This window comes from Moschus berezovskii, chromosome 5, assembly GCF_049115385.1.
Source record: "Moschus berezovskii isolate FMDL1 chromosome 5, NW_MosBer_1.0, whole genome shotgun sequence".
Classification (NCBI taxonomy): Eukaryota; Metazoa; Chordata; class Mammalia; order Artiodactyla; family Moschidae; genus Moschus; species Moschus berezovskii.
The window spans coordinates 111,574,288-111,598,798 of NC_142464.1; the positions used below are offsets into that span (position 1 = coordinate 111,574,288).

General features: G+C 38.3%; 1 protein-coding gene across 9 annotated transcripts in view; it reads right to left on the bottom strand.

The window, feature by feature from the left end:
* Nucleotides 1–313: 313 nt before the first annotated feature.
* Nucleotides 314–24,511, bottom strand: part of KLHL8 (kelch like family member 8) — a 58,161-nt gene continuing 33,963 nt past the window's right edge. For 6 of the 9 annotated variants that reach the window (XM_088836466.1, XM_055434320.2, XM_055434322.2 and 3 more), the window contains 8 exons: nucleotides 23,086–23,634; nucleotides 20,048–20,234; nucleotides 14,015–14,158; nucleotides 12,969–13,080; nucleotides 8,803–8,971; nucleotides 8,424–8,583; nucleotides 5,843–6,044; nucleotides 314–1,720 (listed from right to left, as the gene is read on the bottom strand). In XM_088836466.1, the coding sequence (XP_088692592.1) occupies nucleotides 1,597–1,720; nucleotides 5,843–6,044; nucleotides 8,424–8,583; nucleotides 8,803–8,971; nucleotides 12,969–13,080; nucleotides 14,015–14,158; nucleotides 20,048–20,234; nucleotides 23,086–23,634 (1,647 nt within the window). In that variant the 3' untranslated portion in view covers nucleotides 314–1,596. Of the gene's footprint in view, nucleotides 1,721–5,842; nucleotides 6,045–8,423; nucleotides 8,584–8,747; nucleotides 8,972–12,968; nucleotides 13,081–14,014; nucleotides 14,159–20,047; nucleotides 20,235–23,085; nucleotides 23,635–24,511 lie in introns of those variants that run through there. The other 3 variants (XM_055434325.2, XM_088836470.1, XM_088836469.1) reach the window with 3 other exon arrangements.

The following is a 24,511-nucleotide window of genomic DNA, read 5'->3' on the forward strand; positions in this document are numbered from 1 at the left end:
AGACCTTTTTCTGCTGAGTTCTCTTAAATTTTCTTTACCTTATTTTTTTGATTGAATATACACAAAGCACTAGCTTTTGTAACATGGCTTTTTGCCTCGCTGTACTGAATAAGCCTAGGCTGTCATTTAACAAGGCCCAACACAGCTACTAGGCAGTTAACTTCAGGACTGGGTGGATGGAGCAGTGTTCTGCATTGCCCCAGCTTCCTCATGAACAAGATGACTGACAGCAGTCAACTATACCAAATTCTAAGGTATAACTAAAGGAGAATTCAAGGACATCTGGAAGAGAAGTACCCAACTGCACTGCAAATACAAAATAGAATAATTTAATATTTTCATAAACATTTATAAAAATATATACATATAATGAATAAGCCACTTTATAATGCTGGTAAAACCATGAAGAGCTGTTAGATCAACAGGTGTATAAATAGCCTGCCTTCAAAGCAACGGAAAGAAATATTTTCAATTAAAATTCAGGAAGTACACTGGAGAGAATTAAATATAACAGGAGAAAAAAAAGTAGTTTCATCTTCCTTTGCTTTTACAATATCTTTTATTGGTAAAGATGGATATGAACTAATCAACAGTTCAACTAAAGTCTGTAAAGGGTTTTTGTAGAAATGAATTCAATTTCTCATAATAAATAAACCCAGATTCTGTACAGTTAGAAAAACTATGATGGTGGCAAACAGCAAAAGAGAAAGATAATAAATCTCAGATTCAGAATGAAATAATTAGAGTGTTAAACATATTTTCGGAGTTGCCTCGTTAGGGAGTCATGTAATGGACACCACTCCCATTCAAGGTCTCTCAAATGGGCACTAGAAAAATGCTGACTCTAAAGCCTTCTCCTCTAATAATCTCATCTGGTTCCATTTTTTATTACTATGAAACAAAATCCCTTTCATATGAAAAAATAAGTGTAGATTCATTCAGATGGAATCGTTCATTTAGATTTTTTGGTGTCCTAACAATTCAAACTGAAATGAAGCCTATAATCCTATAGGCTTCTGAAAACACAGCCAAGGGACACTCAGAAAGAGGAAACATTTTTCCTACTTCAGTAAATATCCAAGGAACTGAGAAATCAACACCTACAAAAAAGCACGGTATAAATTCATCAGCACCAAGGAGCAATGATCTTCAAATGGAGCAGGTCTGTTAGGAGTCCCGGTACCTCTGTGTTGAGGAACAGGTTCTAATCTCCCCAGAGGAAGAATCCAATGCCTAAGATTAAAGCCTTTAGGCAAAAGGTAAAGCTCAGCAAGCGACTTCATTCTGCATTTTCATTCATCCACACTTTAAAAAAAAATTTAATTTCAAGGTTCTGGCACTCCACTCTGTTAAACATTTCTATTTTTTTATTTGAGGAGTCCCTACTTCATTATTTGTTAAAGTGGGAAATATCAACTTTATTACTAGTAATTCTTCAGCTACCATTCCAAAAGTTGCACTCAGTCACATACAACAGTTTACATTTACATGACACTCTAGTAATAGTTAAAATGGCTCAAAGGTGGCCATTACAAAATCCTGCTTGTCTTTCTTGCCTATCAGATATGACTAAACTGTTGGTGACTGGAACTCAAGTCACATACAGTCAACCACATTGCTGGATCCATGACCTACATCTCGGATTTGGCTAGTTAAACAGGCACACACAGCTACACCTGCTCCAGCTCTGCAGTGAGACACAGATCCAACAAGCTCCCACCTGAAAAGACAGAGAAGAAAGAATGTTATCTTAAATCATGATTCGCTTCACTCCTAAGACAAAACAAAACCTCCCTATTAAGAGACTGGTTTTGAAAGACAGTAAGCTATCCCCAAACATTTCTATTAACTACATCTAGCAGCATTTTCCTTTTTATGGATCACAGCCCTGTCATCGGAGAAGTTAATGGCAACCCACTCTACTACTCTTGCCTGGAAAATCCCATGGACGGAGGAGCCTGACAGGCTGCAGTCCATGGGGTCGCAAAGAGTCGGACACGACTGAGTGACTTCACTTTCATTTTTCACTTTCACGCATTGGAGAAGGAAATGGCAACCCACTCCAGTGTTCTTGCCTGGAGAATCCCAGGGATGGGGGAGCCTGGTGGGCTGCCGTCTATGGGGTCACACAGAGTCGGACACGACTGAAGTGACTTAGCAGCAGCAGCAGCCCTGTCATGGCAAAGGGGCTGTGTGATTCAATGAAGCTATGAGCTCCGCACAGGGCACTCAAGATGGATGGGTCATAGTGAAGAGTTCTGACAAAACATGGTCCACTGGAGGAAGAAATGGCAACCCACTCCAGTATTCCTGCTCAAAGAATCCCATGAACAGATGAAAAGGCAAAAATATATGATACCAGAAGTTGAGCCCCCCAGGTCAGAGGTGTCCAATATGCTGTTGGGGAAGAGTGGAGGGAAGTATTAGGTTGGTGCAAAAGTAACTGTGGCTTCTCACTGTGGAACTCTGCTGTTTGATATTGGAATACATTCTTAAATAAATGCTTTATGTTATACATCATTTTAATGTGCATTTCTTGCTTTATGTTTTTTTGCTAATGACTGATTAATTGCCATTTATATTTCTTTTAGATTATAGAAATGATGTTAGACAAAATGCCAATTCAAGCAATTTTTTGAGTTCAAAATGGGTTGTAAAGCAGCACAGACAACTTGCAACTTCAACAATGCATTTGGCCCAGGAACTGCTAACAAACATACAGTAAGGGTTGTTCAAGAAGTTTTGCAAAGATGATAAGAGCCTTGAAGATAAGGAGCATAGTGGCCGGCCATCAGAATTTGAATGAACCAGTTGAGACCAATGAACCAATTGAGACCAACAGAACAGTATGAAAAGAAAGAAAGATATGACACTGAAAGACAAACCCACCAAGTCAGCAGGCATCCAATATGCTACTGCAGAAGAGCAGAGAAATAGCTCCAGAAGGAATGAAGAGGCTGAGCCAAAGAGGTGGCAATGGAAGTAAAGTCTGATGTGGTAAACAACACTGCATAGAAACCTGGAATATTAGGTCCATGAATCAAGGTAAATTGGAAGTGGTCAAACAGGAGATGGCAAGAGTGAATATCAACATTTTAGGAATCAGTGAACTAAAATGGACTGGAATGGGCAAATATAATTCAGATGACCATTATATCTACTACTGTGGACAAGAATCCCTTAGAAGAAATGGAGTAGCCCTCATAGTCAACAAAACAGTCCAAAATGCAGTACTTGGGTGCAATCTCAAAATGACAGAATGATCTCAGTTCATTTAGAAGGCAAAACATTCAGTATCACCAAAATCCATGTCTATGCCCCAACCACTAATGCCAAAGAAGATGAAGTTGAACAGTTCTATGAAGACCTACAAGACTTTCTAGAACACCCCAAAAAAGATGTCCTTTTCATTATATGGGACTGGCATGCAAAAGTAGGAAGTCAAGAGATACCTGGAGTAACAGGCAAGTTTGGCCTTGGAGTACAAAATGAAGCAGGGCAAAGGCTGACAGTTTTGCCAAGAGAACACGCTGGTCATGGCAAACACTATCTTCCAACAACACAAGAGACGACTCCACACATGGACATTACCAGGTGGTCAATACCAAAATCAGACTGATTATATTCTTTGCAGCTGAAGATGAAGAAACTGTATAGTCAGCAAAAACAAGACCAGGAGCTGACTGTGGCTCAGATCATGAACTCCTTATTGCAATAATCAGACTTAAACTGAAGAAAGTAGGGAAAATCACTAGGCCATTCAGATATGACCTAAATCAAATGCCTTATGATTATACAGTGAAAGTGATTCAAGGGACTAGATCCAGTAGACATAGAGTGCTTGAAGAACCGTGGACAGAGGTTTGTAACACTGGATAGGAGGCAGTGACCAAAACCATTCCCAAGAAAAAGATGCAAAAAGGCAAAATGACTGTCTGAGGAGGCCTTACAAATAGCTGAGGAAAGAAAAGAAGCAAAAGGCAAAGGAGAAAAGGAAAGATACACCCATCAGACTGCAGAGTTCCGAAGAATAGCAAGGAGAGATAAGAAAGCTTTCCTCCATGAACAATGCAAAGAAATAGAGGAGAACAACAAAATGGGAAAGACAAGAGATCTCTTAAAGAAAATTAGAGATTCCATTTCATGCAAAGATGGGCACAATAAAGGACAGAAATGGTATGGACCTAACAGAAGCAGAAGAGAAACTGTACAAAAAAGAAACTGCACAGAAAAACTGTAGAAAAAAGGTCTTAATGACTCAGATAACCATGATGCTGTGATCACTCAGCTACAGTCAGATGTCCTGGAATGTGAAGTCAAGTGGGCTTTAGAGAGCATCACTAAGAACAAAGCTAGCGGAGGTGATGGAATTCCAATTGAGCTATTTCAGATCCTGAAAGATGATACTGTGAAAGTGCTGTACTCAATATGCCAGCAAATTTGGAAAACTCAGCAGTGGCCACAGTACTGGAAAAGGTCAGTTTTCATTCCAATCCCAAAGAATGGCAATGCCAAAAATTTTCAAACTACTGCACAACTGTGCTGATTTCAATACTAGCAAAGTAATGCTCAAAATCCTTCAAGCTAAGCTTCAGCAGTAAGTAAACTGAGAATTTCCAGATGTACAAGCTGGGTTTAGAAAAGGGAGAGGAACCAGAGATCAAATTGTCAACATTCGTTGGATAACGAAGCAGGGGAATTCCATAAAAACATGTACTTATGCTTCACTGACTTAAAGTTTTAGACTGTGTGGATCACAACAAACTGGAAAATTCTCAAAACAATGGAAATACCAGACCACTTTACCTGTCTCCCAAGAAAGCTGTATGCAGGTTAAGAAGCAGCAATTAGAAATGAACATGAAACAATTGACTGGTTCAAAATTAGGAAAGGAGTACAACAAGGCTGTATACTGACGCTGCTTATTCAACTTCTACGCAGAGTACATCATGTGAAATGGTCAGCTGGATGAAGTACAGCTGGAGCCAAGACTGCGGGAAGATGTATCAACAACCTCAGATATGGAGATGATACCACTGTAATGGCAGAAAGTGAGGAGGAACTAGAGAGCCTCCTGATGAGGTTTTGTGAAAGCTCATAGTGAAAAAGCTTGCTTGAAACTCAACATTCAAAAAACTAAGATCGTGTCATTACTTCATGGCAAACAGAAGAAGAAAAAGTGGAAGCAGTGACAGATTTTATTTTCTTGGGCTATAAAATCACTGCAGACAGTGACTGCAGCCATGAAATTAAAAGACTTGCTCCTTGGAAGGAAAACTATGACAAACCTAGGGAGCATATTAAAAAGCAGAGACATCACTTTGCCATCTAGTCAAAGCTATGGTTTTTCCCGGTAGTCATGTATGGATGTGAGAGTTGGACCATAAAGAAGGCTGAGCACTGAAGAATTGATGCTTTTGAACTGTGGTGTTGGAGAAGGCTCTTGAGAGTCCCTTGGACTGCAAGGAGATCCATCCTAAACGAAATCAGTCCTGATATTCATTGGAAGGACTGATGCTGAAGCTTCAATACTTTGGCCACCTGATGCAAAGAGCCGACTCAGTGGAAAAGACCCTGATGCTGGGAAAGATCGAAGGCCAGAGGAGAAGGGGGTGGCAGAGGACGAGATGATCAGATAGTATCACCAACTCAATGGACATGAGTTTGAGTAAACTCTGGTAGATAGTAAAGGTCAGGGGAGACTGGTGTGCTGTAGTTCATGGGGTTGCAGAGAGTCAGACACAACTCAGTGACTGAACAAACAAAAAGCATCATCTTAGCACTCTAAAATAATCTGTTACTGGAAGATCCCATTAAAACATAAAGCAAACATAAAAGTTACCTATTCAGCACTGGATCAAATGCTTCCACTGTATTTAGATATGCATTTCCATTATGGCCACCAACTGCAAAGATTTTGCCCATCACTGTTGCGATCCCCACTCCACCCCTGGGAGTGGTAAGGGCTGCTACGTAATCCCATTTGTTGCTTCGAGGGTCATACCGCTCAACAGAACTCAGAGGAGAATTATCATCAAAACCACCTATGTAAAGGAAAAATTTTAAAACAGTATTATGTTTCATAGAAAGTAACCATTAAATCTCAATTCAAAAGCTTTTGAAAGCCAATCTTTTCAAAACATTTTAGAAAACCCAAACATCTGTCACTACTATCAACTCCTATTACACATTTTCTACAATTCAAGATAATTTAAGTATTACTTTCCTCAGTGTTAGGATTAAAAATCTTAAAGTGAGAAAAACTGGAGTCCCTATATTTAACCAGGTGGTTCAGGAAGAAAAAAACCCACAGACATTTAATATAATTTTTCCTTAGCATCCTAGAGGCAAGCAAAAAATACTGAGATTCCTTCTGTGTATGTATTAGATTTTTAAACAGTAAGGCTTGAGACGAGAATAAATCATACTAAATCACTTGACTCATTTAGATAAGTAAAAATTTTCCAACTGTTTCCCTTAGTACTATAACTGCAATCATAATTGCAGAGATGGTGGACTATGATTGAATTCTTACCAATTTTTGCCAAAACTATCTTCACGCTACATTTCTCAATGCTGACAGTCCTCTCTATAGATTATCTTAACAATGTTACTTATCATGTTTCTGAGTGTTAAACACAGAGACTACTATTTTAACAGTGCTCTTTCCTTTAAAAAATATGTGCCTCTTTTTAGGCTCCATCTCAGTCTATGTGAGTAACAGGTCTGCTGGGTGACTAAGTCTATTTTCCTGGGACAGGAAGTGTTGATATTATGACCAGTCCTTTTAGAAACAAGGTCAGGTTAAAAAATAAATCAATGAAGTCAGCTTCTCTAATGGGTTTAATTTCATTAAATCAACTGAGATAAAATTCACTGAACAAATGTAGTAGTGCCATCCCTACCACAACTATGATATAAAACGTTCTTCCACTACAACAAAGGTTTTAGCTTTAATTATTGCTAATGTTAATGGAGGAGATTAAGTTTTTAATACAGGGTAGTTCTATTTTTGATGGCACTCATTTTCTTTGGCTCCCTATACTCTTCCTAGGTAAGGCATATAAATCTTGAACAAAAAGCTCAAAGCAGAGGAACAGGAAAGGCAGGATGCAATTAGCTTCCTGGACATAGAGTTTACCTTCAAAGTTTTCTTATTCAAATCAGTTGTACATGTTTCACGTAGAACTTGAATGAACAAGAGGGTTTTGTTTTGTTTTTGAAAGTTTCAACCTGAGTCAGTCTTATTTTTACCATGTCTGTTCTACCTACAAGGGCTAAGAAAATTTAACAAGTAACAGAAACACTGATGCTCCTACTGAGATATAACACATGACAAGACCTATGCTAGATAGGGAGCTGTGAGAGGAGCACTGGTGTACTGTAACAGCTCTGGGTTACAAATTCCAGCTTTGTCAGCTTACTTAGGCATGTGACTATGAGTAAATATTCACTCTCTCAGTTTCTGACCCCCTCAATGAGCTGCTGTGATGACCAGGCAAGACTAAAATGGTAAATTATGTTATTTTCCCTCTTTAATACACATAAGCACTGAGATATCCAGTATGACTTCTATTACTTGAAGACGTTTAAGTGCTAACAATATCCTACTCTCTTATCAAGCACTCTGAGTTTTATAACACCAGTTCATATTAACATGAGAGAGTATGACATACGGTAGTGACCACCTTTCCACACACATCTCCTCCTATAAAGGAAGGGATTACTAATCACAATATAGCTACCCGTTTACTGGTAAAGTACTAGACACAGCTGAGATGTTTAACATCTCAGATTCTTAATTCTTTAGGCATTATTAGTCCCATGTCACAGCCCTTTAAAAGCCCTGCCACTGGAAATGTGTTGAGTGGACCACCAGAAATAACACTGACTATCACTTAGGAGCTATTACAGAATCTGGGCCCCCTTCCTTGCAATTTAACAATGTCTCATTATTATTCATATGCATGTTAAAGTCTGAACAAGTACTGCCCACCCTGTGGTTTCCTCCAACTCTGCTATATAGTAAAAAGTCAAAAAGCAATACAGAGATGCTGACCACCATCATGAATACGAAATACCTGTTCATTTGCTTAAAAGTCAATGCAACTCCCTTGAAGATGAGAAAAACATATCTTACATCTTTACAGATTTATTATAGCAAAGCACATTCAACCTGTGTCCTTACATTAAAAAAAAATACTTGCCACTCCTAAATAAAAACATGGAGGCAGAGTTTTAAACATGAAAGATGAAGATGTAAACAGAGAAGCAAGTCCATGAACCTGAAGAATGAAAAAGCAGATCTTAGGACAGATTCCACTTGAGCCTAAATGCAATGTAAGTTATGTTACTGTGTTGTTTTGTTACACTATCATTGTATGTCCTGTAAAAAATTAAACTACAGAAAACCATCCACTCACCAACAACGTATAAGCAACCATGGAGCTCACTAACTCCATTGCCTGCTCTTCGCTGACCCATCTCTTTAACTTCTATCCACTTATCAAGATGTGGATCATACCTCTCCACACTAGACAGAGAAGCTACTCCATCATTGCCACCTACTGCATAAACATGGTTCTAAACAAAGACAAAAAATATAAAAACATATGACATTAGATTTTGAAATGGTTTATATGCTGTCCTAAAGGTAGACCAAAATGTACGAGAGAGAAGTATTTCATGAAATAATCTGGTGTGTAATCTGCATACTGGAGATATGAATGTACCAGACCCTTCCTTACTAGGTTAGGGATGTAACGCAATGCAATCCAGTGACCGCGTTGTGCCGTAACCCACCACGAGAGCCACGGAGCCAACGCCTCCACGGGGAGTATTCATCGGTGCCACTGTGCTCCACTGATCAGATTCTATGTCATATCTCTCCACGTCGCTGAAGCAAGTGTTGTCATCCAACCCTCCAATGGCATAAATCGGGCCTCCCAAGGAAGCCAGAGCAATTCCTCGCCTGCAAAAAACAAGAGAACACACTTTCGTATTCTGATCTGTTTCCAGAAAAAAGGCAGCAAAAAAAGTGTGCTAATGCACTCCTTTATCACGTTAAACGACAATGTGGCTTTTTCTCCCATTAGAGGATTTATCAGTGCTTCTGAACAGATGGCTACAGAGTTGTCAAATTGTGTGAGTCTATGCGAACAGTGCCCTCTGGAGTTTTATACCAAATAGCCTACACAGATTAAGAGCTTCTCTGGTGGTTCAGTGGTAAAAGAACCCTGCAGTGCAGGAGACACAGGTTTGATCTGTGGGTCAGGAAGATCCCCTGGAAAAGGAAATGGCAACCCACTTCAGCATTCTTGCCTGGAAAATCCCATGGATAGAGAAGCCTGGTGGGCTACAGTCCATAGGTTTGCAAAAAGAGTTGGACACAACTTAGCGACTAAACAAATACAGGTTAAACTTAAATGAAAGAATAAAGGAAAATCCAACAAAACACTACAAATGGAGTCTGAAAGATTCAGTTAGTACAACAGTCAGCTGCAGAAGAGGTTGATGAACTGACAAAAACAGTTTGCTAGAGAGGTCAAAAGTTAATCTCATTACTAAATTCATGTAACTGCAGAGCACATTTTGTTCCAGTATTTCATTACATCACATAGCGTGAGCAAGTGACAGTCGCTCAGTCGTGTCCAGCTCTTTGCAACCCCATGGACTGAATAGTCCATGAATTCTCCAGGCCAGAACACTGGAGTGGGTAGCCTATCCCTTCTCCAGGAGATCTTCCCAACCCAGGAATCGAACCGGGGTCTCCTGTGTTATCAATTTTATATTACAAGCTTTATATCACATTGCTTTACTTGTGAAGGGCATCTATTTATCTTGGAACAGAAAAGACTTAGCCTACGTGAAAGGCTAATTCATCAGAATGGTGATTGGAAAAAAAAATTATATTAAAAAAACTACATCAATTTTTTTAAAAAATTACATCAATCAAAAGTTGAACTTTTCCAAAACTTATCTGTCACTGACGTGGTGTGTACTCTGGATAAAGTATATTGTTTAAACCTGTAACTACCTGTTTCTTCATCTGTCCATTTGAGAAAGGAGTAGACACAGCTGATAAAAGGACTCAAAATAGTAATGTACTAAGAACAGTGACTGACCCCTAGTCAGTGCTGTCATTATTACTGGAGAGCGCTCTGCTCTGCTGCTGCTAAGTCACTTCAGTCGTGTTTGACTCTATGCGACCCCACAGACGGCAGCCCACCAGGCTGCTCTGTCCATGGGATTTTCCAGGCAAGAGTACTGGAGTGGGTTGCCATTGCCTTCTCTGCTGCTCTACTGAGAGTCTAACTCAGTTTATCAAAATAGTACCCTGGAAAAAATTCTTAAGGATAACGTTATCCTTCATTTCCTCTCCTTAACTTCTTTCCCCTTGAGTATAAAGCAGTGACTTACAAAATACTGTTATAAAAACTTCCAGGTGTGGGTGAACACGTGTGTGCGCTCTCGAACATTCAGGTGTCATGACATAAGTGAGTGTAATTCCCCTGACCCTTCACCCCCTAAACCACAAGGGCATAAGGCATTACTGATTGCTTCCTACAGCTTCCTTCATCAGCACCTTCTTCTCTATTCCAACTTCACTGAATTGTGAAGTTCTCTACGGCCTCTTGTCACCCTACACTCTCTCTATAGACAATCTGATTCTTTCCATGGGTTTATGACAATGCTAACATATTTCCAGACATACATCCAACTTCTACTTCAAATCTGTCTGGATCTTCAACCTTAACCTTACTCTAAAGTGAAACACTGTCCACCTCCCTATGCTAGGCAGATTTTAAGATGCCTCTCTCCACAATATTCACTCCTAGTTCTACTCCTGATTATGCTACATTATGTGGCAAAATGGAGATTATGTGAATGGGCCTGATCTAAACACATCCGTTCCGTCCGTTCCGTTCTGTCGCTCAGTCATGTCCGACTCTTAGGGACCCCGTGGACTGTAGCCTACCAGGCTTCTCCATCCATGGGATTCTCCAGGCAAGAATACTGGAGTGGGTTACCATTTCCTTCTCCAGGGGATCTTCCCGACCCAGGGATCGAACCCAGGTCTCCCGCATTGGAGGCAGACGCTTTAACCTCTGAGCCACCGATCTAAACACATAAGCCCTGTAAAAGCAGAAGTTTCTTCACCTGGTAGCAGAAGACAGGTCAGAAACTCAAAGAATGGGGTGGATTCTGCAAGTTGTTTGCTTGTTTGATGATGGAGGGGAACACCTGGAAAGGACCTAAGTAAGAGTGGCTTCTAGGAGCTGAGTGACCCCTGGCCTTCAGTCAGTAAAAACAAACTCTGTTTTCAATTGCAAAGAGCTGAATTCTATCCACAACCTAAATGACCTGGAAGTAGTTTCTTCCCCAGAGCCTCCATTAGAGTCTACAGCCTACACCTCAATTTTGACTTCTGAGACTGTAGGTGGAAAGTTGGTTAAAATTGCTGGACTTCTCACCTATGGAACATTACGAGCTCCACTCTCAAGCATCCTTTACTTATGTGGTGCTAACATTATTTATTACCCATGTAATTACATCTATTTGTATGTTGCCTTTTAGAATGTAAGCTCTATGGAGGTAGAGACCTTGGCTATCTTATTTACTGCTGTATCTTCAGCATTTGATATATCTTGCAAAGGGCACTTAAGTATTTACTGAAAAGTAAATCAACCCCTAGAGATGCTCTGTTAGGATGATGGGTTTCAGTAAAACCATAACTTGAACAAACACCAGTATTCATTCTACTGAAAAGATAAAGGGGAGAAAAATACATAAAACCAAGTATTTAACAGGTGAGTAGGATCTTGGAATGCACACTGAAACAATCATTTGGGGGGATACAAAGTATAAAAGCAAATAACGTGAGGAAATAATTGCAGTTCTATTATTCTGAATACAGTTGGAAAGCTATGGCAACATTCAGGGCATATTTTATAAGACTAAAGAAATTCAACTGCTATTTTGTTAGACAAGTTTCACTCAATTCTCAGCTAAAAATCAGCTTAGCATGATAAACAGGCAAGGATATAAAAATTAAAAATGTACTTTAGGATTTTCTCCCCCATTTTAATTCACATGTTGGAATTTAAACTATTGATGTGTAGTTGCCATGCAGCATAAATCAAGCCCGACTAAAGTATTAAAATGTCATTTATAGATAAGTAGCATGTGTTAAGAACAGAGTTTTTCCTAGTAAGATTCCTTCTCCTCAAGAGTGGGAAAAGAAGGCCAAAATCTTTTCACTTTTCCATCTAGTTTCTCATATTTTTACAATTTATTTTTAATTGGTGATACTTGCTTTATAGTATTGTGTTAGCTTCTGCCATACATCAACATGAATCAGTCATAGGTATACATGGATCCTCTCCCTCTTGAACCTGCCTCCCACCCCTCTAGGTTATCACAGAGCACGAGTTTTGAGCTCCCTGCATCATACAGCAAATTCCCACTGGCTATCTATTTTACATACAATAATCTCTATGTTTCATTGTTACTCTTTCAATTTGTCCTTCCCTAATTTTTTGTATTTTTACCATATAAGAAAACTTAGTTAAGAACACTATGCTAAATTAATCAAGAAGAGAAAATTAAATGGCAGTGGATCCCCATGTACAAAATTATTTCAGTTGAGAACCTCTACTACATAGGAACGCAACTATTTTTAATCTTTTCTGAAAATCTAAAATTATTTCAAAATAAAAACTTAAACAAATGCTCAGGTATAAGTCAAAACAATGACAACCATTATGAATGACACTCAAAGACATGATTCTATTCTTGACTCTCAGGAAAATTTTTAAAATTAGAGTCATATTGGATGCTTTAACAAAATGTGTTTAAGAAGGTATTTAAAGTTTCTAAAAATGTAAAGAGTGAAAAATTAGCTCTTTCAATTACAGGAAGCTTTATTTTCCACCAACAAATAACAATAAATGTCCACACTGATCTACCTCTTTGTGTTCATTGATGCCTTCATCATCCATTTATTAGTGAGAGGATCAAACATCTCCATGCTACCTAAATGTTCATTGCCATCATGTCCACCCACTGCATACACTTTACCTGTCAAGTAGAGAAGTATTTTCATGTGATTCCAAATAAATTTAAATAAATTTAATATATATTGAATATATAATTAAAATAGCATGATAAATTAACTTTTAACAAATATTCTTCTATTCAACATTATGATAAATGTCACTTCAGGAGTCAAATGAAAGTAAATATAAGATTCTACTAATAAAATGTCTTAAAAATGCTGTTTTACAAGAAGCTATTTAAATGCTCAGACAGTATCCCACCCCTAGGTTTCTCAACTTTTTATTATTTATTAGACAAAATCACTAATCATTCTTTCAAAGAACGTTTAATAAAATGAAATGTTTTTATATATATAAAATATAAAACCCTTAATACATCAAACCTTTTCTAAATGAAACAAAAATTGGAACTATCGCATACCAAAATGTTAGCCATAACTAGGTGTTACAGATGATTTTTATTTTTTATTACAATGCTTTCATATTTCCCCCCAAAGCATTTATAACTTTTATAATCATAAGAAAAGTGATTTTTTAAAGTCTCCAAATAATTTATCCATGATTCAGCAATTAATCCACTTTTATTAATTAAAAAAAAAAACGTATTTCAATAATAATAGGGTGAGTATAGATGGGTACAGAAAAAAAGCTGATATATACTTACTATTTGGGTTCAATAAATATTTTTGTTTAGTTTGGTTATTTTGTGAAAACTCAGAATAGTTTAACTCCCTTTTCCTTAATACTCATCTCCTGTTAAGCATCTATATGCAAGAGACTATACACAGAGCATCTTTGGACAAAAAGTAAATATTCACCACCCAAATAATTTATTGATATATTGAAACATAGTTTCACAATGTAGGAATTTTCTTCAGAAAGAAATTCTCAAAGTTCAAATATTTAACAGGAGCACTGTGATGATGTGATATGCTTTCACACAAAAGCAGACCCACCTTCCACTGAGATTACACCCACATGTCGTCTTCGACTATTCATTTCTGGTCCAAAGAACCAACTGTTTTTGTTGATAGAATAGCATTCAATACTGCGGAAGGGGTCACCTGATCCACCTCGACCACCTACACAAAACAGCACTCCTAAAGGTAAAACCACAAGGTAGAGGTTAAAATCACAGCTCCCTAATGTTTTTTCTTACAGTTAATTTTATTTTATTTTTGACCTTGCCACACAATTTGTGGGATGTTCGTTCCCCAACCAGGGATTGAACCCAGGCCCTTGGCAGTGACAGCCCTGGATCACCAGGGAATTCCCCCTAATTAAAAAAAAATTTTTTTAAGGTGTAGAGAGAAACTTAGGAAGTCAAAATTTTGATTAACAGGAAAAAAAAGTTATTTGGGTAGCATTTAATATCACTATACTACTAAAAATCTAATTTTAATTTTTCCCGATTTGAACTTCTCAAACAGAATCACTGACTCAATGGACATGAGTTTGAGCAAACTCTGGGAGACAGTGAAGGTCAGGGAAGCCTGGTGTGCTGGCGTCCATGGGGCCAGAGTCAAACATGACTGAGTGAACGAACAACAACAAAAGGATTAACATCAGTCTTCTCTGCTTGCTAACGCCCCTCTGCAATGCGGTTGAGATCCTCACCCACCCTGACAAACTGCTCTTGCTAATAAAGTCGTGACAAAATTCAACAAGCTTGTAACTTCTGACTGAATACAACATTTGATATACTGATCACCCTGCTTTTTGGAAACTCTCTTGATTTCTATAATGTCAACAAGTCTCCTTTTGTCTCCAATCATTTCTCTTTCCTATGTTTTCTATGCTCCATTCTCAGTCTGCTTCTCAATATTTCATACTCACAATGGGAAAAGTTCAATCCTTTGACTAAAATTTCCGTTGTATCATAATGCCTTCTAAACTACATTTCTAAGTCACGTTTCCACCTGGTGTTCCAGAGGCACCTCACACCCCACACAGAAGGACCTTCCTTCCTCCCCCATGTAAACATCCTCTTCCTTCTCCAAGATGCTCTTTCACCTCCCTGTTCTTCGCACTGCCACCCTCAGTTCAGAGCCTCATTGGCTATGACTGCAAAATCCTGCTCTCTTTTGCCACTCAGTACTCTTTCTGCTTTCAGATCGTCAACAGAATAATTCAAAGGCTCTTTCAACAGCTTGTCATACCTGTATCAGTAGTCATTAAAAATTTTATTGAATGCCACTATTTAACTGCTTTAAAATGGTGAACTGTACAGCAGAAACAAACACAGCATTGTAAAACAACTATACTCCAGTAAAAATTAACTTTAGAAGGTTAAAATGGCAATTTTTATATGCATTTTACCACATTGTTTAAAAAGAAAAAAATCAACACCTTATTCTCTTTCAGAATCACCAGGAGAACTTTATAAAACACACATGGCTGGGCCTGACCCTTCCCCACACCCAAGAGTTTGATTCAGTGGGTTTGGGTAGGTCCAAAGTTCTGAATTTCTAAAAAGTTCCTAAGTGAATGCTGATGCTGTTGGTCAAGAGACCACCACTTGCCTTGTACTATGAGAACCTCTGCTCTACAAGATAAAGCCTTAGTACAGCATAACGGCTCTGCAAGGTCTATAACCCGATTCTCTCTCTCTCTTACCTTAATGTTCAAGCTCCTGCATCAACCCATAGAGTGATCATCCTCAATGTTCTGACAGCAACTTTCGGTAACTACCATTCATGTAACACACAGTATTGAAACAATTATGCTGGCATCTATCAGAGTCTAAGCTGGATTAAGATAGTGTATTAAGGACCTATGCACTAGTAAAGACAAGCGCAGTGCCTGGCATGTACTGAACATTCAGTAAATGTAATGTGAGCTGAATATCCTTGTCTTTAACTGGCACCCAGAAAAACAACTATTTATTACTGAAAACTAAAACTGGGGGTTACCTTCTCTATAAAACCTTTTCTGGCCCTTCTAAAATAAAAATAACCACTCTTTTTGCTTCTCTGCTTTGTGATCATATCAAAGTACCTACAACACTTTATTGCATTTACTTACTCATATGTCTGTTTCTCTAGATCAGACTGAAAGTTCTCTCAAAATAGGAATGGCATACCAAGGGAACATTTCATGCAAAGATGGGTTCGATAAAGGACAGAAATGGTATGGACCTAACAGAAGCAGAAGATATTAAGAAGAGGTGGCAAGAATACACAGAAGAACTATACAAAAAAGATCCTCACGACCAAGATAATCATGATGGTGTGATGATCACTCACCTAGAGCTAGACATCCTGGAATGTGAAGTCATGTGGGCCTTTGAAAGCATCACTACAAACAAAGCTAGTGGAGGTGATGGAATTCCAGTTGAACTATGTCAAATCCTCAAAGATGACGCTGTCAAAGTGCTGCACTCAATATGCCAGCACATTTGGAAAACTCAGCAGTGGCCACAGGACTGGAAAAGGTCAGTTTTCATTCCAATCCCAAAGAAGGGCAATGCCAAAGAATGCTCAAACTACTGCACAATTGCACTCATCTCACACACTAGTAAAGTCATGCTCAAAATTCTCCAAGTCAGGCTTCAGCAATACGTGAACTGTGAACTTCCAGACGTTCAAGTTGGTTTTAGAAAAGGCAGAGGCACCAGAGATCAAATTGCCAACATCTGCTGGATCATGGAGAAAGCAAGAGAGCTCCAGAAAAACATCTATTTCTGCTTCACTGACTATGCCAAAGCCTTTGACTGTGTGCATCACAATAAACTGTGGAACATTCTGATAGAGATGGGAATACCAGACCACCTGACTGCCTCTTGAGAAACCTGTATGCAGGTCAGGAAGCAACAGTTAGAACTGGACATGGAACAACAGACTGGTTCCAGATAGGAAAAGGAGTACGTCAAGGCTGTATATTGTCACCCTGCTTATTTAACTTCTATGCAGAGTACATCATGAGGAACACTGGGCTGGAAGAAGCACAAGCTGGAATCAAGATTGCTGGGAGAAATATCAATAACCTCAGATATGCAGATGACACCACCCTTATGGCAGTAAGTGAAGAAGATCTAAAGAGCCTCTTTTCGAAAGTGCAAGAGGAGAGTGAAAAAGTTGGCTTGAAGCTCAACATTCAGAAAACAAAGATCATGGCATCTGGTCCCATCACTTCATGGGAAATAGATGGGGAAACAGTGTCAGACTTTATTTTTTTTGGCTCCAAAATCACTGCAGATGCTGATTGCAGCCATGAAATTAAAAGAGGCTTACTCCTTGGAAGGAAAGTTATGACCAAACTAGACAGCATATTAAAAAGCAGAGACATTACTTTGCCAACAAAGGTCCGTCTAGTCAAGGCTATGGTTTTTCCCGTGGTCACGTATGGATGTGAGAGTTGGACTGTGAAGAAAGCTGAGTGCTGAAGAATTGATGCTTTTGAACTGTGGTGTTGGAGAAGACTCTTGAGAGCTCCCTGGACTGCAAGGAGATCCAACCAGTCCATTCTAAAGGAGATCAATCCTGGGTGTTTATTGGAAGGACTGATGCTAAAGCTGAAACTCCCAATACTTTGGCCACCTCATGCAAAGAGTTGACTCACTGGAAAAGACCCTGATGCTGGGAGGGATCGGGGGCAGGAGGAGAAGGGGATGACAGAGGATGAGATGGCTGGATGGCATCACCATCTCGACGGGGGTGAATTTGAGTGAACTCCGGGAGTTGGTGATGGACAGGGAGGCCTGGCGTGCTGCGATTCATGGGGTCACAAAGAGTCCGACAAGACTGAGTGACTGAACTGAACTGATGTTCTATTTGTGTTTTTTCATTTCTTTTCATTTTCTTAATACTATTTTTTAAAATAATTTTTATTTATTTTTGGCTGCACTGGGTCTTCGCTGCTGTGCACATAGGCTTTTGTGAGTTGCAGTGCTTGGGCTTCTCGTTGGGGTGGCTTGTCTTGTCCTGGCGCTCAGGGCGTGTATACAGGGCTCTAGGGCGTGTGCAGGCTTCTGCAGTTGTGGCTCAAGGGCTCTAGAGCTTGGCCACAGGAGGTGTGGTGCTTGGGCGTAGTTGCCCTGCAGCATGTGGAATCTTTCCAGCCCGAGGATGGAGCCGGTGTCCTTTGCATTGGTTGGCAGACTCTCAACCACTGGACAGTACCAGGGAAGTCCTATGTTTGCATTTCTAATGCCTAACTGAGAACCTGGCACACAGCAGACACTGAATAAATGTTTGCTGAAATGACTGCATAAAATGAGTGACCAGAACTTCTTGTGCCATCTTTTTCAACTAATATTTTAAAAGCTGGAGAAATTCAAAGTTGAAAGAGAGATCATGTAATCAAAATTATTTATAAATAAACTGAGGCCTTCAGAGATTAAGAAATCTGCCTCAAATTACAGATGCTTAATGGCACAGCTGGAATTACCATCCAAGAATATAATCCCAACTACCAATTAGATTTTATTTAAGTGGACCCTAATGTTTCAGCTACATAGGTCATCCAGGAATATGACATGGAATGGAAAAAATTTAAATGAAGTAAGATCAGGACTCAAATCCTTTCTCCATTGTTCCATGTGGCCCTGTGCATTTCTTCACCCTCTCTGATTTTTTTTTCCTTATCCATAAGATGGAGTAACACCATCTTTCTCATAATAACGATCAAATCCTTCACTAAGTTCTTGCAATCATGTAAGAGATCATGGATATGAGGGTCTAATGTACACTTGGCATATAACATAGACTGCCAAGATCTTTGAATTCACATCTGAATCTGAAGAATCAAACACCTTTAACTCTTGAAACAGGATTCACAGCTAAAAAAAAATTACACTTCAAAAATTTAATACTTGATATCAACCTATAAAGAGAGAAAATAAATAAACCATCCTTTTTATGTTATACTATTTAGAAGAACTATAGACTGGTTCCAAATTGGGAAAGAAGTACATCAAGGCTGTATATTGTCACCCTGCTTATTTAACTTATATGCAGAGTACATCATGTGAAATGCTGGAATCAGATGGTTGCATGTCATCACCGACTCAAAGGACATGAGTTTGAACAAGCTCCAAGAGACAGTGAAGGACAGGGAAGCCTGGTGTGCTGCAGTCCATGCGGTCGCAAAGAGTTGGACACAATTGCGTGACTGAACAACAACTTCTTCATAGGCAGATCTACCACATTCAAACTTTCTTCATACTATTTAGATAAAATCCCACTATTCATGATCATGTATTGCCTTTTTTTTTTTAGGTTATTTCACGAATCTATTTAATAACCCCATTAGGTCACAGCAGATGTACGGGAAGTCTCTGTTCAGACTACTGATTCCTAAATACATAGACCACATTTATTTCCCCTTGTCCCACAAACATATTCTTTATAAAGAGTAACATAAGTGAACACAGACTTATTTTCTCAGGAAAACATAAAGTCTGAAAACTATGGCAAATAAAGGCAAAACTACCTGCCTCTCAAGTATAAGAGCTTTATATTCTAAAAGTCTAATATAGTCTGTTATACTAACATTAGATGTATTTAGTACCTTTTTTTGCTGTCATGAAATGAAAAAATATTTAAATATATAACATGTATCAAGCTCCATGCCTGGTACCTGTGATACAAAGCTATTAAGATACTTAACTGTCTTTGAAAAGGCTCAAAACATGTCAAATTTCAGTACAACACAGTGAAAAAAGCACAAAGCAAGTGTCATTTAAGCAAAAATGACAGAGGAACTAATTCTGCTTAGAAGAAATCAAAAAGACTCTCAAGAAAGAGATATTTCAGCAGGCTCCTCAGAGTGTATATGTCTTGTTATGGCTTTTTTAAAAATTGGCTTATTAATAAAACTATCTGAAGTCATGTATAGTAAAAATTCATCCATAACCTTATTTGCCAATTACTACTTTAAGACAATCGATACTAAATAATCTTACAATTATGTTTAGACATTCATAGAACAACCCTCAAAAAGAACAAAACTCCTCCCAGCAGAGTTGATAAAAAGAGTAATTTAATTACCAGCAGTATGTTTCCTTGGGGTAGTCCGAATAGAGTATTCGAAGTCAGGTACTGCTCTGCTACTCAAGTGAAGGTGGTAATTTCTTGCTTCATCTAATAAATCTCTGCATTTTAAATTTTGCTTGACAATCTGTTCTTTTGCCACAACACCCATGAGAAAGTCAACTGGCAACAGCGGCAAACGAACCTAAGATCGTGAATAATTGCAGATATAAATATGTTGCAGTTGGATAGCTCATTCTCTACTTTCACTGCTGCAATGTTCTCTTCAAATCTCATTTACTTTCTAACATGTGAATGAAGTTCACTGTGCCAAGTTCTAAAGCAATTCCCAGTACTGGTCTGTACTAATGAAATCAGATTATATCTTAACTATATCCTCCCCTTTTAAATACAGATTTAAGTAGACTGGATAAAATAATTCAATTGTCTTAATTCAAGCTACTTACTCACTTCCAAAAATGGTACTGTCATAATCATAAGGCCCCTTGCTGTTAAAGAAAAGGTACAATCAAAACACAATTGTGCTGCTATGTTTGTTTGCCTTTTAATGCTAAGACCAAACATATGGAAATGTGATTTCTTACACACACACACACGCATGCTCATATCTGAAGCAAATGGGTGCTGTTTTCTTCAACCTGGAAGGTTATACTCAGGGATAATCCCTTTCTTTCAGTAGAGACACTCACCATTTTTTTAAAGATGCATTGACTGTCTAGTATATTAAAGGGACGCTCAAACCCCATAATATGATTTTGAGTTAAATGCACACACACACATACACAAATATATGATACAGGTGCAAGATAATAAAACTTTTTGGTTTTGTAGACCAACTTATTGTCAAGGTAATTCTAAGGCCTATTTGTCATCTTCCTATCTAAGAAACTCCTATTGATAGGAAAAGTAAGCAAAAAGAGACATTTCTGAAGCTACAAAATGGTGAGGGAAGAAAACAAAGTGATATAATTCTATCAAGAACAAACCTATATGCACTAGGAACAAATAAACTTTCATTAGCAAAGCAGTTAAGTTTAGAAACTTTATATTATAAAACAATACATAGAAAACTATAAAACACTAGTGAAAGTAATCAAAGAGGACATGAATAGATGGAGAAATATACCGTGTTCGTGGATTGGAAGAATAAATATTGTAAAAATGAGTATACTACCCAAAGTAATTTATACATTCAATGCAATCCCTATCAAGCTACCAACAATATTTTTCACAGAACTAGAACAAATAATCTCACAATTTGTATGGAAATACAAAAAACCTCGAATAGCCAAAGCAATCTTGAGGAAGAAGAATGGAACTGGGGGAATTAACCTGCCGGACTTCAGGCTCTATTACAAAGCCACAGTCATCAAGACAGTATGGTACTGGCATAAAGACAGAAATATAGATCAATGGAACAAAATAGAAAGCCCAGAGATAAACCCACGCTCCTATGGACACCTTATCTTCGACAAAGGAGGCAAGAATATAAAATGGAGAAAAGACAGTCTCTTTAACAAGTGGTGCTGGGAAAACTGGTCAGCCACTTGTAAAAGAATGAAACTAGAACACTTCCTAACACCATACACCAAAATAAACTCAAAATGGATTAAAGATCTAAATGTAAGACCAGAAACTATAAAACTCCTAGAGGAGAACATAGGCAAAACACTCTCCAACATAAATCACAGCAGGATCCTCCAAGACCCACCTCCCAGAATATTGGAAATAAAAGCAAAAATAAACAAATGGGACCTAATTAAAATCAAAAGCTTCTGCACAGCAAAGGAAACTCTAAGCAAGGTGAGAAGACAACCTTCAGAATGGGAGACAATAATAGCAAATGAAGCAACTGATAAAGGATTAATCTCCAAATTATACAAGCAGCTCCTGCAGCTTAATTCCAGAAAACTAAGTGACCCAATCAAAAAATGGGCCAAAGAACTAAACAGACATTTCTCCAAAGAAGACATAAAGATGGCTAATAAACACATGAAAAAATGCTCAACATCCCTCATCATCAGAGAAATGCAAATCAAAACCACAATGAGATACCATTTCACACCAGTCAGAATGGCTGCTATCCAAAAGTCTACATGCAATAAGTGCTGGAGAGGGTGTGGAGAGAAGGGAACCCTCTTACACTGTTGGTGGGAATGCAAACTAGTACAGCCACTATGGAGAACAGTGTGGAGATTCCTCAGAAAACTGGAAATAGAACTGCCATATGATCCAGCGATTGCACTCCTGGGCATACACACCGAGGAAACCAGAATTGAAAGAGACACATGTACTCCAATGTTCATCGCAGCACTGTTTATAATAGCCAGGACATGGAAACAACCTAGATGTCCATCTGCAGATGAATGGATAAGAAAGCTTTGGTACATATACACAATGGAGTATTTCTCAGCCATCAAAAAGAATGCATTTGAATCAGTTTTAATGAGGTGGATGAAATTGGAGCCAATTATACAGAGTGAAGTAAGCCAGAAAGAAGAACATCAATACCGTATATTAACGCATATATATGGAATTTAGAAAAATGGTAACCTGAACCCTGTATAAGAGACTGCAAAAGAGACATAGGCATTTAGAACAGTCTTTGGGACTCTGTGGGAGAGGGTGAAGGTGGAATGATTGGAGAGAATGGAATTGTAGCATGTATATTATCATAAGTGACCAGTCCAGGTTCGACGCATAAATTTTCCTCTGTTCAAAAAAAAAAAAAAAAAACAATAGTTATAAATTAATTTAGAGCTGTTTCCTCAGAACATTTCAGCATAAAATATTCATTACTACTATCTCAAAGGGGCTTTGTAAATATTCAGGTTAAAAAGCAGGTAGTGACATTTCTAATTCAAATATAGCACGTTCAGACTTATCCTTAAATGGTACAGGAAAGTGAGAGTCAAAGCTATTTTCACATTATATTACATCAATTGATAATCCCCACCTTTTATGGTGAATGGAACATGCTGATTTGTTTCCCTATCATTTCCTTTCTATACACAATCTTATTTGTTTGTCCCCACCTGTGCAAGTGTTTCATCCAACCATTTGGGATGATGTTGAGGATTGGCAAGAAGCCACTTGATGGCAGCACTATAGACCTGCTTTTCATTCTCAATGTTTAGGTCACTGGAGGACAAAAGCTTATGGAGATGCTGAGGTGACACACTTACGAAGTCTTCACACTCCACCACTTCAGTAAAATGCTCACAGGCATACTGATCCGCCATGTCCATCAAGTCTATTCGATTGTGACTTTCTGCAAAGGCTCTTACTGCCAGACAGTTGGAGGGATGAAAATGTAACTTCATGTATTCACAACAAGCTCTAGCCACCAGTTCAACCTGTAGGATACAGGCTGCATATAAGAGAGGCTGGACATTGTCAACCGTCAAAGTGAGCCGTGAAGAATAGACAAACTTTACCAAGTCTTCTATTGCATCACCATCAAAATCTCTTATTTCAATCAGTGTTTGCTTGGCCTCAGCCATTTCAGAGAGAAACATGGCTTTGAAGTAGGGAATAACACAAGCCAATGCCAGTTTGTGACAGGAGATTAGCTTTGAGCCAACCTGTTAAAAAGAAAACAAAAGCAGACTTAGTTTAATATCAAGATAAACCTGAGATCGGCATAGAGGATATGCTGTAGCAGGGACAAAACCTCCAGACAATTTTAGTGCATTTGTTTTGACAATGTAATCCTTTGGTCACTTACTGTCAACCTAGGCTAATTTTTAAAAGTCAATTTTCTTCTTCCAAATTCAGAATCAAATCTTTTATACATGTATCTATATTATAAAACAATAGTTATAAATTAATTTAGAGCTGTTTCCTCAGAACATTTCAGCATAAAATATTCATTACTACTATTATAAAACTAGATTTTTCTATATTATCTCACATTTCAGAAGCATTTTGTGAATTAATGAATAACAACAAACATCACCCAGCACTTACTATGTATCAGGCACTATGTTTTCCTTAGGGTCTATGAGTCCCTTATTTTAAAACTTTTTTTATAATTTTACTGACATCTAAGATGAAGGACTGATGCTAAAGCTAAAACTCCAATAATTTGGCCACCTCATGCAAAGAGTTGACTCACTGGAAAAGATTCTGATGCTGGGAGGGATTGGGGGCGGGAGGAGAAGGGGACGACAGAGAATGAGATGGCTGGATAGCATCACCGACTCGATGGACATGAGTTTGAGTGAACTCCGGAAGTTGGTGATGGGCAGGGAGGCCTGGCGTGCTGTGATTCATGGGGTCGCAAAGAGTCGGACACGACTGAGCGACTGAACTGAACTGAAGATGGAATAAATTTAAGGTACCCAACACTATGATTTGATATTTTATATATATATATATATATAGTGAAACGATTACCACAGTTTTAGTAACTATCACCTCTTATACTTTTTTTTCTTTCTGATGAGAATTTTTAAGATC